General features: G+C 35.1%; 1 protein-coding gene across 4 annotated transcripts in view; it reads right to left on the minus strand.

Annotated features, from left to right (window-relative positions):
- Positions 1-14,703, minus strand: part of LOC149796438 (ATP-dependent RNA helicase DHX33-like) — an 88,042-nt gene that overhangs the window by 41,738 nt on the left and 31,601 nt on the right. For all 4 annotated transcript variants that reach the window (XM_089961112.1, XM_089961109.1, XM_089961111.1 and 1 more), the window contains exons 7-8: positions 11,985-12,102; positions 9,147-9,245 (exon numbers count right to left, since the gene is read on the minus strand). In XM_089961112.1, the coding sequence (XP_089817238.1) occupies positions 9,147-9,245; positions 11,985-12,102 (217 nt within the window). The remainder of the gene's footprint in view (positions 1-9,146; positions 9,246-11,984; positions 12,103-14,703) is intronic.

Here is a 14,703-nt window from a genome sequence, read left to right on the forward strand (position 1 = left end):
ATTTCATGCATGAAGAAATTGAAACTTTGACCCATCCGTATTTGACGAGCCTTTTGAAGTGGAAGAATTATCACAAACTGAGTTATCGTTTACTTTGAATGAAACAACACCGGTCCAGTTCCCATCTGATACCCAGTATGACCACAAACCAAAATGCTTCAAATCACTTAATGAGGAAGATCTCTTAAACATATCTGAACAGCAGTACTCAAAATCTATCAAGAAAAACACTCAATGGGGCTAAAACACTTTCGCAGGTAGATTTATTCATTCATTCAATAATCATAATAAATTAACAATAATAATAACAATGACCAGTATACGGGACTGTTCATCAATGTCAGTTTAAGTAATATTGCTCGATACTTAATTTGCTATTACTTATTATTTTCTGAAATCATATATTATGATAAGGCAATATGTTGTTTATTTTTATGCAAAAGGAGAAAAAAATTAATTAAAAATCATTAATGTCATTTTTATAAAACTGAGACTTAACCTGCTCTGCAGTGAATAAAATGTAGTGTATCTTTAAACTAATACTTGTGACAGCCTAAAAATGTAACAAATCTGTTATATACTAGTAAATACAAATTATGAAAAGGAGATATGCATGAATGATTCTTCCCAAAGATTTAAATATTTCAAACATTACAAATTAGATACTACCAAGCTGAAAAACATGAATTTCAGAATGATGCAAAGAGAAGAATATAGAGGTTGATCTGAATTCAGCTGAGTCTGCACATTTGGCCCAAATGTTAGCCATATTTTATGCCAAAGCAGTCCCCAAGATCACCACAACAAGAAAGAGGATGCTCCCTGAAGCCCAAGCTGAAGATTACCATAAAATCACTTTAAAAAATGTCTGGGCTGCTATTAATCGGTACATTCAGGTTGAATGTGGTCGTCAAATCAATATTGTTGCAGACCCTGAGTTTAGAAAAGCAAATCACAGGGACAACCAAGGCCAGTGATTGTCAAATTTTGGAGTCTGGATTGTAAACTTCCAATTATCAAGAAGAGGAAGGATTTTCTGCAGTACAAAGGAATTAGACTGGTAGAGGATGTAACCAGGCTGAATACTGAACTTATCAATAAATTATCTAGGCATCACGAAATTGACAGTGCATGGTATTTTAATGGATCTGTGTATGGTAAAACCAAATCAGGAAAAAGGATAAAATTTGACATCTATGATGAAATTGATGAGAAAATTAGATTATAAGTGTAATATGCAATTCTATGAACTTATGAAACTGGCCGAATAGGTATGTGAACTTTCGTTTTTATACTCCTTTTTCTACTCTAATTTGTTTTAATATTTTGTTTATAAGACATTTCTTTCCCTCACCAATTTTATCCTTAATTAATAGGTTTGTTTATTCGCTGGTCCACTGTTATATCTCTCCCTAATAAATTCCCTCACTAGTTTATAAATCATCTTTCACTCTTATACTCTCATATACACATTTACTCAGTTGTTTACTCACTTTTCTCAACATTACTCCTCCATGATAAATCTCTCAGTCTCACTTTTTTTGCTAATACATTCAATCACCCAACTCTCCCATGTATGCGCTCTTTCACCCTTTCTTTTTCTTCCCTTTTACCCCTTTTTTCATTCATTAAGTTGTAATTTATATTCTTTTTAATCTGTGCTGTTTGGTTTACAAAACTGTCTTAGCTCCGGAAAGGTCTGTCAGAGGTGCATAAGAGTTATCGCAAATGGAGTTGTTTCACTTGTTGTCCATAGTATACTGTATCAATGTTAAACGCAGCCAAAGCTACAGCATTTACTGTAACACCATGGATGATTTTATTATGGATGTTTGTATTCTGTGTGAGTGTGAGTGTGAAAGCCATGCATATGATAAACTCAAGGTGATAATTACTTCATACATTCCTGTACAAGAATATGTATGTGTAAAATTTCTGCTGTTTTTATGGATAATAACATAAAAATTATATCTATTAATGTTAGAGGCCTGCAAGGTTCAGTCTTAAAACGAAGGGATATTTTCCACTGGGTAAAACAAAAGAATGTATCTATAATATGCTTGCAAGAAACTCATAGTACAAAGAACGATGAAATATATTGGGCAGCTGAATGGGGATACAAATGTATATTTAGCCACTGCTCTAGTAAGAGTGCTGGGGTTGCAATATTTTTTAGAAATACTTTTGAATTTATAATCCATAGAGAAAGATGTGACAGTCAAGGGAGATTTATTATTTTAGATATTACAATTAATGGCAACAGAATAACCCTCGTGAATTTGTATGGTTATAATGAGGATAATCCTAGCTTTTTTAGAAAGTTAAAGGAGGAGACTTTATTTTTTGAGAACTCATCAATTATAATGTGTGGAGACTGGAATACTGTTCAAGACTTAGATTTGGATACTTATAATATTTTACATGACAAACACCAACAGTCTAGGGCAGCAATTCAAGACCTGAAAAACGAATTGGAATTAATTGATCCCTGGCGAAATTCCAACCAAGACTTAAAGATGTATACCTGGAGGCAAAAATCTCCCTTGAAACAAAGTAGACTAGATTACTTTCTTGTATCGGATGACATTCATATGAATACAGCTGATGCATGTATCTTACCAGGGTACAAGACTGATCATTCAGCTATTGTTTTGAGTGTGGCGTTTTCAACGTTTCCAAGGGGAAAAGGATATTGGAAATTTAATAACCAACTGTTGAGGAACACTGAGTATACTGATTTGGTCAAAAAGTGTATAACTGACACTGTAAATGAATATTATGTAGGGGGAAATAAAGATGACTCTCTCCATGTTTCTCTTTCCTGTAACGACCAAATGTTCTTTGAAATTTTGAAAATGAAAATAAGATCTGAAACTATATGTTATTCTATTAGGAAATCAAAAGAGAAACGGGAAAAATTAAAGAAAATTGAGCAGGAAATAATAGAAATTCAGGGGGGACTGTCGAATAACATAAATGAGGAAATTCTGGAAAATTTAGAGAGAAAAAAAGCAGAATTAGAGGAATCTAGGAAAAAATACATAGAAGGTGTTATATTAAGATCTAAAGCAAGATGGTATGAATTTGGGGAAAAAAGCACAAAGTACTTTTTAAATCTTGAAAAAAGAAACTATGTTAATAAGACAATAAAGGAAATTATTTTAGATGATGGGACAAATATATCTGAACAAATAGATATTTTAGAAGCACAAAAACAGTTTTATATGGAATTGTTCAAAAGTAGAATAGCTCAGCTTGATGACGAGGCTACTCAAGAAACTCGAAATAGATTTTTTGATCACAATATTAAACTTAGTCAAGAGGAAAGAGAATCATGCGAGGGTCTGCTTACAATCAATGAATTCGGTATGTCTCTAAAACGGATGGAAAATGGAAAAAGTCCTGGCTCGGATGGATTCACTGTAGAGTTCTATAAATTCTTTTGGAAGTCTCTGGGGGGATTTATATGTAGATCAATAAATTACGGATATACTGTAGGAAAACTTTCAGATTTTCAGACTCAAGGAGTCATCACATGTCTACCAAAGGAGGAAAAAGACAGAAGATATTTCAAAAACTGGAGACCTATATCACTTTTAAATACTGATTATAAGATTGCTTCGGGAGCAATTGCAGCTAGGATTAAAAAGGTTCTTCCATCAATAATCAGCGATACTCAGAAAGGATATATGAAGGGTAGATTCATTGGAGAAAACACCAGACTATTATATGATATCATGGACCAACTTGAGAATGAAAACAGATATGGTTTATTATTGTTAATGGATTTCGAAAAAGCCTTTGACTCAATTAACTGGATCTTTGTGGAAGAAGCTCTACAATCTTTTAATTTTGGTGATTCCGTTTGTAAGTGGTTTAAACTGTTTTGTAATGACTCTAATAGTTGTGTTATAAATAATGGACATATGTCATCTTTTTTTAGACTTGAAAGAGGATGTCATCAAGGAGATCCCCTTGCACCTTATTTGTTTATCATTGGGGTTGAGATTTTAGCTATAACTTTAAAGCAAAACGTGGATGTACGGGGAGTAATCTTTGACGCCAGTGAATATAAATTGGGTCAGTATGCCGATGACGCTTTTATTCTTCTTGATGGATCTAGTTTTTCTCTTGAAGCAACTATGAATATCTTGCAAGGTTTCTCTCTATTATCGGGACTTAAATGTAACATAACAAAAACAAAAGCTATTTGGATTGGAAACAGGAAATTTTCTAATGAAAGAATATGTCCCGAAATGGGCCTAATTTGGTCCTCTTCGAACTTTACACTCCTTGGCATAGAATTTTCTCCAGATTTACAACAGATGGTGGAAATTAATTATATGAAGAAATTAACAAAGGCAAAACGAATACTGGCAAGCTGGAGTCAAAGACATCTGTCAATAGTTGGTAAAGTAATTGTTGTAAAGACTCTTGTTCTGCCCATATTCATACATCTTTTTTCAGCACTTCCTAACCCATCAGCAAAAGTTGAAGCAGAACTAAATTGCATGTTATTTAAATTTGTATGGGGTGGAAAAGTAGAGAGAATAAAACGTGATATACTAGTTTCCCCAGAAAACGAGGGAGGACTAAATATGATACACATATTTTCATTCATTAGGTATATTAAGATAAGATGGGTTAAAAGATTGCTGGAAAAGGAAGATGGAACGTGGCAGAACTTAGTCAATACAACTATACTCAGAAATAAAAAGGATATTTGGAATTTAGGGAGAAGGAAATTAGAAGAATTTAGTAAGTTCATTAAAAACAGTTTTTGGAGAGATGTAATTTTGGCAGTATCTAAATGGAAAGAAGAACCGCAAAGTCCTAACGAGTATCTATCCATGAGTATTTTAAATTTTGTCCCCCCTAAAATGATTTATCAATACAAATCCTGGACAGAAGCTGGTTTTGAAATTCTGAACGATCTAGTAGATGACCACGGTAATTTAATACCTTTTGAGATAATAAAACAAAAAACTGGAAGCGATGATTTCTTGAAATACTTCTCCTTAATATCCAGAATTCCTAAAGCATGGAAAGATGCCATAAAAAGCCATCTAGTACATAATAATTTTGATAAGCAGGAGGATAAAATAACGAACTTGCGAAAACAAGATTCACTCAAGTATGTTTACAAAGATCTTTTACAGGAAACTAAAAGGCAACACACTGCGAAGCAAGAAGCTTGGATGCAAGTATTTAATAAAAACATAAGTAGTGAGGAGTGGTCTGATATATACAGCCGGGCAAAACGCTGTACCAAGGATACCAAGTTGATCTCTTTTAACTTTAAATTAATCCATAGAATAATCGCTACTAATGATTTTCTTAAAAGAATTAACATATTTGATGACAACAAATGTACTTTCTGTAAGAGTGAAACTGAAAGTATTGAGCATCTCTTTTATGACTGCAGTATTACTTCACAGTTTTGGTACCGTTTTATTGAAGATTTTGCACCTTTTTGCCCAAATATTGTACATCTGTCCAAAAAAGAAACATTTTTAGGAAGTGAACAACTGGACAGTTTGGGTAATTTTCTGCTTATTTTGGCAAAATATTATATTTATACTTGCAGATTCAATATGAAAAATCCTTCTATTTTTGCCTTCAAGCAAATAGTTGCAATGCATAAGAACATTGAAAAATACAATGCTAAGGTAAATAAAAAAGAGGACCAATTTCTTCAAAAATGGACCTCAACAATGAACATTTAACTTGTCTCTGTCTTGATGGTAAACAGGAACAAAATACTGTAATATCACAAAGGCCATGTCACCTAGATTGTGTGCCATATGCATGTGTATATGCGTGTGTGTGTGTGTGTGTGTTTTCTTTTTTACTTTCTCTGTAGATTATATTTATTATCCCTAGATTATCTGATAACCAGAAATGTTTGATTGTAAGGTGACCCTGGGATGGTTCCCCGACCCATTGGTCAACCTATTACGGGGTTAATAAAAAAAAAAAAAAAAAAAAAAAAAAAAAGACCTCTGTAAAGGTCAGACACAAAAAAAAAAAAAAAAAAAAAAAAAAACAAAATGGAAAATTGAAGTTGAACACAAAGAATGGCTTATCAAGATCAACTCAACACAAACCAATTATTCCTCCATCAGACATGTATGCAATCAATATGTACCTGATGCAAGATAATCCTATCACACTCCATCAGACATGTATGCAATCAATATGTACCTGATGCAAGATAATCCTATCACACTCCATCAGACATGTATGTAATCAATTTGTACCTGATGCAAGATAATCCTATCACACTCCATCAGACATGTATGCAATCAATCAGTACCCGATGCAAGATAATCCCATCACACTCCATCAGACATGTATGCAATCAATCAGTACCTGATGCAAGATAATCCTATCACACTCCATCAGACATGTATGCAATCAATCAGTACCTGATGCAAAAGAATCATATCAACTCACATACAGGGTTTGGTTATACCTCTCCATCCACTATGCTACATGTGGATTAGAATTCCACAGCCAATTAACACCCACCAGTCTTGATATCAGGTTTGATGAAACAGGGGCTGAATATGCCATTTTGACCCATCAAACTATGCCAAAAAATTATCAGGGAGACTTAAATGCTAAGGAGGAAAATTCTGACAAGAGAATGTATGTAACTGGTGGTCAGAACTGCCCAGTCAGGTCAGTAAAATAATACCTCACACGCATTAATCCAAAAGCTGAATCACTGTTTTGTCACATTGATAAAAATGCTTTTGAAAATCCCCAATTGTGTCAAATATGGTACACCACAAGATGTGTTGGACAAAGACAATTTAGCAGTTTTATGCCTGACATATGTAAAAATACCCAAATATCTGCAAGATATACTGCTCACTCTCTTCGTGCCACAGATTTAAATGCAGATTACAACTATTACTGAAACCATACACAAGGCACAGCACTCAACATAAACAACAAGTGAGTAACATTCTTTCCAATGCATATTCAAATGTAGCATTGTCTGCTCAAGACTCTTTTGCAATGCTATCTCATGCATATATAAATGTTCAAATGACCCCTACAAACCCAAGCAGTACAACTCAAGTAACTGTTACTGAATCTTCTCAAAATCCCCTACAAGCACTATCACATAATACAATGAACTCTATGACAGGTTTCATTACACAATCCACCTGTCATTTCAATAACTGCACCTTCCGGTTTAGTTCCAACTAAAATGAGTAAGTGCAAACAAGTTAAGGAAGTATATGATTTTCAAGTTAAGTGCCCCTTTTCAACTATCCAGGCTAGAATAATAATTTACAAGACATCATGTACAACTCCTGGTTTTCATTATATGGCAATTTCCAATGAATAATTATAGACAAATTAAGAAAATGCATAACAAATAGTTAGATACAAGTACAAATATTAAAGTAGTAAATATATGAATGTGTCATACAATTTTTCATTTTTATAGTGATATTACATTGCTGTATTGCAATTATTATTATACTATACTTAGAAAAGTGTGTAAACAATAAACACAAATTTCAACAAATTAAACTGTCTTGCTGTTTTGAACCCCGACATAAAAACTCTTCTTCCACCAAGAGCATGCTATATCAGCATTTGCCTCTGTTTGCATCTGTCCTTTTGTGTGTCTATCTGTTTATTTTCTATACTGATGTCACAAATTTGATGAGGGATCAGGTTATGAACCACTGTCACTAAACAAATCATGGAATAAATAGACAGATAAAGTACTCAATTATTTTAGAACTGTGTGTGTATGCATATGTCTGAACTAACAAAACTGATCACACATTTTCTATAACCTAACCTCATACACCTACATGTATTTGTCCAGCCTGTTTACAAACAAGAAAATAGGTTTTGAATAGTGAAATTAGATCATTCACATGTCAGAACAGTGATGAATCTGCCAAATCACATTCAGTCAGTCTACGAACACATACATTCTTACAGTCATGACATCGTGACTTTAAATAATGAGCTTCCACTTTAAATACACGCGTCCATTAAGGCAAAATATAAAAACCATGGTAGCATTGTTCAAATTCCTTACATGGGCTTCCACTGGTTGAGGGACTGGTATTATGATGACCTTATTGCGATCAAGCAGGACAATTCCAAGAGCTATAAATAGCTACATAACAGAAAACCCCTAACATGTATTACTATGTTCAATTAAGATTTTTGTATTTTAATGATGCAAACAAAATAACATAACAGATAAATGAAAATTTCGATTATAAGAGTTTAATGTTTTTTTTCTGAGTTTATCGTGGTATAAACTGTCAGTTGCCGACTCACACAGTTTACATAACACCCTTCAGGTGTTATTTGCTGTGTGAGTCAGCAACTGATGGTTTATACCATGATAAACTCAGAAAAAACAATGTTAAACTCTTAAATAAAAGATAATCCATTGTTACAAAGCTCCCATAACAAATACAGTTTCTATTACAGATTACAGATTCTTTGGTAGTAAAATTTACTACATCTCTCTCACAATAAGACCATAAGCTTCTTGCCCTCTTAGAAAGAACATTTTTTAAAAAGTCAGGGGGGTCAGGGTCCAAAAGAAGTCCCTGACTCCATCTTTTTGGTCCACTTACGTGTTGGTTTATCTTGTCAAAAGTTTAGGTATAGATAATACATTATTTTTACAGTTATATAATGTCCTTTGTTTTACATTTCGTAAATAAAATGCTGATTAAACTGGAATTTATATTTTCTCTGTTTTTCACCACTTCTTACCCAATTTTCGACCCATTTTATTTGTATTTGACTTCTACATGCTCTTGTCTTGTCTCACAATTTAAATATGTCAGGGCCCTGAAGTGATATTAAACCTAACCTTACTTTTTGAAAAGTTCATAAGACAGAACCCTTCAGCTTATGACTGAAGAAACAGGCTATCACGTCTGATAATTCATCAAAATAAACTTGAATTACATGTGTAAAATTTTGATCTATTGCATTTGATGACAACCAAACATCACTGTACTCAATATATTGGTTTTCCAGAAAGATTTACATTGTAAATGGATGAATTTTTCCTCTGAGTTTATCAGAGAATTTGACACGTAACTTTGCACTTATATTTTGATGTTAATCTATCCACTGAAACATACCTGAATAGGATACTGTCTTCCCTCCAGATACAAAACAGGTGCATTATTAAAATACTTGGAGAAATGATCTACGTCCATTGTGGCTGACATCACCACAATCTGAAAAGAGATGGAGAAGTATCAGAGACTTACGAAGTTCAATTGCTGAATTTTTTTCTTTCCTAGATGGGCTATTCATAAATATGAGGTCCAAGTGGGTCTAATATCACTCACATGGTCACATAATTGAACAGTTTACTATTTCACCAAGCAGGCTTTTGTAGTAATGAAAGATTAAAAACCTAGGTAAATTATCTCCCAAACCTTATATTATATTGATTTTACTCAACAGCTGTGTTAAGTCCAAAACTCTATCACAATATTGCTGTCAGAGTCCATTTCATGCAAACATCAGTATTTATAGATAATGATCCAATATTAATCATAATGGTATTTGTTATAATGTACTATAGTCGACATTTCTTTCAGTAATGAAAACCTGACATTGGCAAACATGCCTTGGTAGAGATAACGAGATTACTTATCTCACCATAGGAATTAAATACTGGTTCTGGACACATTAAATAAAATGTGGCTGCTTGTGAAGGATAACTTTGTCATTTATGGCCTAAAATGTTGGCCACGTGCTGCATTAGAAAGGTGGCTGCCCAAGACAGGTACCTTTGTACAAAAACTCGGTGGTGTGAGAAAACTGGCAGTGTAGAGGAGGTGGTCTCTAGTTGGGAGGGTGCATAACAAGAAGGGGACCACTGTGAGGATCATGCTCATATATCCCAAGTTTGATCAAAATCTGATCAAAAATATGGAAACCATGGTTGACTGATCTGATGCAAGATCACCTTATTAATCTCACTCAAGCAAACACTCTAACCACTAGGCCACCGGAGTGGTCTCATTAGTATGCATGGATCTCACTCACTCTAACCACTAGGCCACTGGAGTGGTCTCATTAGTATGCATGGATCTCACTCACCATCAAACTTTGGTCCAGATGTGGATGCGATAAACCTATATTCCAAGTCTTATTGAGATGCATAAGAAATATGGACTCCAGAGCGGTAACAATATTAACCAATCAAATGCACGATCTCCTCATTAGGATGCATGTGTGTATTTGATTTTTGGATGTTTAACGTAGCTTTAACAATTTTTCAGTCATATCACTATGACGTCTGCAGTATGGCAGTTTTGAGTGATGTCTAGCACTGGGGCATTATGCCACAGACATGCAGACATGTAACATCATGTCCCACCCAATCATATTATCCTAACACCAGGCTGACCAGTCCTAAACGAACCTCATAATACTGAATGCCTAGTGAGGCAGCTGTTAGTACCATTTTCATAAGTCTTTGGTATGGCTCAGCCTGGATTTGAACCCGTGACCTCCCGCATCTGAGGCAGACGCTCTAACCGCTAGGCCACCGGAGTGGTCTCATTAGTATGCATGGATCTCACTCACTATCAAACTTTGGTCCAGATGTGGATGAGATAAACCTATATACCAAGACTTATTAAAATGCATAAGAATTATGGACACCAGAGCAGTAACAATGTTAACTAATCAAATGCATGATCTGCTCATTAAAATGCATGGATGTCACTTATTATCAAATCCATTCCAGATTTTGATGCATTAAATCCATATTCCAAGCTTGATTGAAATCAGATTAGAAATATGGCCAAGATAAGAAACTACTGCTGACAGACTGACAATGGATGACAGACAGCACATGCAGGGCCATATTAAAAGCTCACTTCGCTCTTTGTCCAGATGAGCTAAAAGCACTTTGGGGTTGGAAGGCACAGACAATGAAATTGTGTGGTTAGTAGTTAATTTAGGCATTTTCATTTACAAGCATGTACTATTCTGAATTAAACTTTCATGAATGGTGTGTGTATTAAATAATGCCTTCCATCCACCATACATCTATACGCATATCTTTATTTCTCAAATATCCCAAAATTACAACAAGCTGTTTTTCTTTTTCCTTGTAAGAAAGGTGCTGTGAATTCCAGGCAGTGTACAGGAATGCCAGAGAATATGAACTGAATCCACTCAGTACTTCTTTATAATGATTTCCTTCTGTCTTGCTCTCTCTTCCTCTCCTTACCCATGTCTTTCTACATATGTGACGAGTTTTTATCCAGATTTCCATTGAAAGAGACCAAAAGGGCCCTTGTCTCAAAGTGTACAGATCATTACTTACAGTGGGACCTGAATTACTTTCTCACATGTTATGTACATACATACTGAAACATAATTTGAACATCAGTATTTGATTTCAATATTTCTGAAATAGTACATATACGTCTTTAATTAATAATTTATTTCAAACTTGTCACCTGTTCCTTTTAAGCACAATCTAAGATTTTAAAAAATTGGATTAAAATAACAGTCTTCATAAATGTTACATCATCATGATTTTTTTTCTTTCTTTTTATTTGCTATACATCTGGGAAAAAACATGTATATCTTTTATGTACTGGAGTCAACCTATACTTTGGGGATCAACAGTCCATTTTATTTAGCATTGTTTTCATGAATTTGACCAATCATTAAGGTTGAACTGCACTGTAGTCGCATCCTTAAATAATAAATTCTATTGCATTTCCCATATCATCATCATAACTATTATTAGACTAACACTGAACAGACAGACAGACAGAAATGACTAACACTGAACAGACAGACAAAAATAACTAACACTGAACAGACAGACTAAAATGACTAACACTGAACAGACATAAAAAAATGACTAAAATAAAATAAATGCTTAAAATCAGTTTACTGCCATACTAACTTCCATTTAATTTTACAACAGAACTTAATTTTACCTTGATATGTTTTAGTCCTTGCTCAGCCCTTTGTTTCTGTGCAGCCTTGACGACCCCAAACAGAACATCAGTGTGAATTGTTCTCTCATGGGCCTCATCCAATATTATTATAGAATATCTGAAAATAATTTTTTAAAAATGCTTCTAAATTTTAAAACACAAATTTTCAATTTAGGATGCATAAATGTTGTCCTGAACAAATGACACATTTTCATACATCCAGAAATCCCTCAAAATTCCAAAAATAATCTTTATGAACATTTCATAACCTTTTCAGGACAAAATTTAATACTGCCATGACAATTTTAATGCCCTCTATTCCTTTATGAATGACTCTGAAGCTCCAATATAGAGCCAATGATGCAGCTATCTCAGTAAGGGATGATACCTGTTTTCTATGTTTACATTAAAATTATTACTAGCTATCTCAGCAAGGGATTATACCTGTTTTCTATGTTTGGGTTAAATTCTAAACTTACAGAACCTGACTAGAACCATTTCCTTACACTGATGTTAGTATGAACTCTTGTTTGTTTTCATAGTCTGAAAGAATCACAACTTGAATATTAAGTTCCATGACTTTGTCAATATAAATCATAATTTTACTAATTTCTATTACTTCTACGAAACAGGTAAAGCCACAAACTTTTTAAATCTAAAATTTTCAGTGACTTATTCCAGGACTTTGATACATAAACACAAGCTGATACAAAACTACACGTCTGATATCATCAATATTTTGTGAGAGGCTCCAACTTTTTACCAAGAATAAATGTTTAAAGTTGAGGTACAACAATTTGATCAAAAAAGTTACTTTAACACATACTTTTAAAGTTCTCTGTTACCCTGAGATAGTTTCTGAGCAAAAAGCCAGGAGAAACAAAATTTAGGAGAAAAATATGCTTATTGGCAAATACATGTAGAATCAGAATATATTATTAGTACATCCTGCAAATCCAGGCATGCCTTAGAGATGTCCTTCCTACCACTCTGGCTTCTCTTAAGAAATAGTCATGGGCTGAGTTCTGGGTCCCTCCCTGGCAGACTCTTTCCTGACCTCTTCTATGTGGCAGTGAAATAGGAAGTTGGAAGATAATGGGGATGGTCTTTTGCAGCATGGACATGGATAGGATTTTGCTCTGTGATCTGGAGGTCATAGAAGGCAGCTGTGGCCCTAAAAATTGTGTGCTGTTGAGTACATGAGCTTTATGTGAGACAAACTCGCTGGCACGCCTGTTAATGGTGTTTTTGACAGAAGTCTTGACTGTGCTTGAATAGCTGAAATACAGCCTCTAAGACTGAACCCATATGCACTGAGGAAGTTTGTGCCATGCCCAAGCCCACACTGTTTCTGTCAGCAGATGGAATTACAGTGTAAAAGACAGGCACGTGTCTTGTAAAAGTCTGGTTGAAGTTTGATGAGAGTTGTCAGTGTGAAAAGAAATACCTGGGTGCTTTGAAAAATGTAGAATGTCAGTGACCTGACCAAACTGAGGGAGTTGTTTGAAAGAAAACAGGTCTTTCTTGGTGAAGAGACCTAAAGATACTGGAACTCTGTGAAATGCAGGATGAGGAGACCGGAAACAAAAGCCTGATTACCTCTACAATCAATCCACAGAAGGCTGTTTTCTCTGGAAATCATTAGATCATGGAAGCAGATAGCATTTATGAATGTGTGCCATCAAAATCAGAACAGTGGAGTTGCAAAGAAGCTTCCTGTGAAGGTAGCAGTGACTATGTTGGCAAAACAGGTTATCAAGACAGTGTAGAAGACTGAGTGTGTCCATGCTTGGGCAAGGTGATCTCCAGGCATTCACTATGAGAGCTGTCAAAGGACTCACAGATGTGTGCTATACTGGATTTTAATTAAGCAAAGTCTAGTGATGGACCTGTCCAATGCTTGTCCAAAATAATACCATGGGACAAGTACTGTATAATATGGGAGGATGAATCCAGTTGTAGGTTATGCTGGACTGAGTCTGGCAGAACTGAGTCTGGTACTGACATGACTGGCAGACAATGTCTGTATCTTAGGTCTAAGACTTTGTTTACCGAAAAGATAGATTACAGTACTTAGTCCTGGTATTAGGGCATAGGCATGACTCAGCAGGAGATGGATTTGACATGGTCCAGGGCTGACTGATGTTTCGGACGAAAGTCCAGTATTCTCTACCAAGTGAGTAATAACTATAGCCAATACTGGGGTCCACATGCAGTGATGAAATGTCCTGGACTTGTCCAGCTGGACCATTTCAGCAAATCAGAACTGGACCCCAGTATTTCATCATTGGGGGTGATGGGAGCCCTGAAACTGCGGAGAAGCTCATGATGGCATGGGTTGCTGGATCTGTTTCTGAACTGGCAATCTCTCTGCCTCGAATGACTTGACCGTGATGAAGCAGATAATGTAAGCATTCTTGGTGGAAATACTGATGGTGTCCACACCCCTGTGAGTACATTACTCACCCCTCTCATTAGTCCAGATTTACTACATGGCCATGACAGTCACACGTATCTCTTTGGTGAGAGCAAATATCACTAGTATGGTCTGAACTGCATCCAATAAAATTAATACAGGTGAAGTAACTATCCCCACGCAGCCTGAAACACTTGCACTTCCAACATTTAACCCTGCTCATTGCTGCTGACAAGTGCAATGAACGAAAGCAAAACAATGGCATTCACAGGTGAACTCACTCAAATGTCACAGTGAACATAC

Source organism: Sinohyriopsis cumingii, chromosome 6 (genome assembly GCF_028554795.1).
Source record: "Sinohyriopsis cumingii isolate HCF-2022 chromosome 6, ASM2855479v2, whole genome shotgun sequence".
NCBI classification, from domain to species: domain Eukaryota; kingdom Metazoa; phylum Mollusca; class Bivalvia; order Unionida; family Unionidae; genus Sinohyriopsis; species Sinohyriopsis cumingii.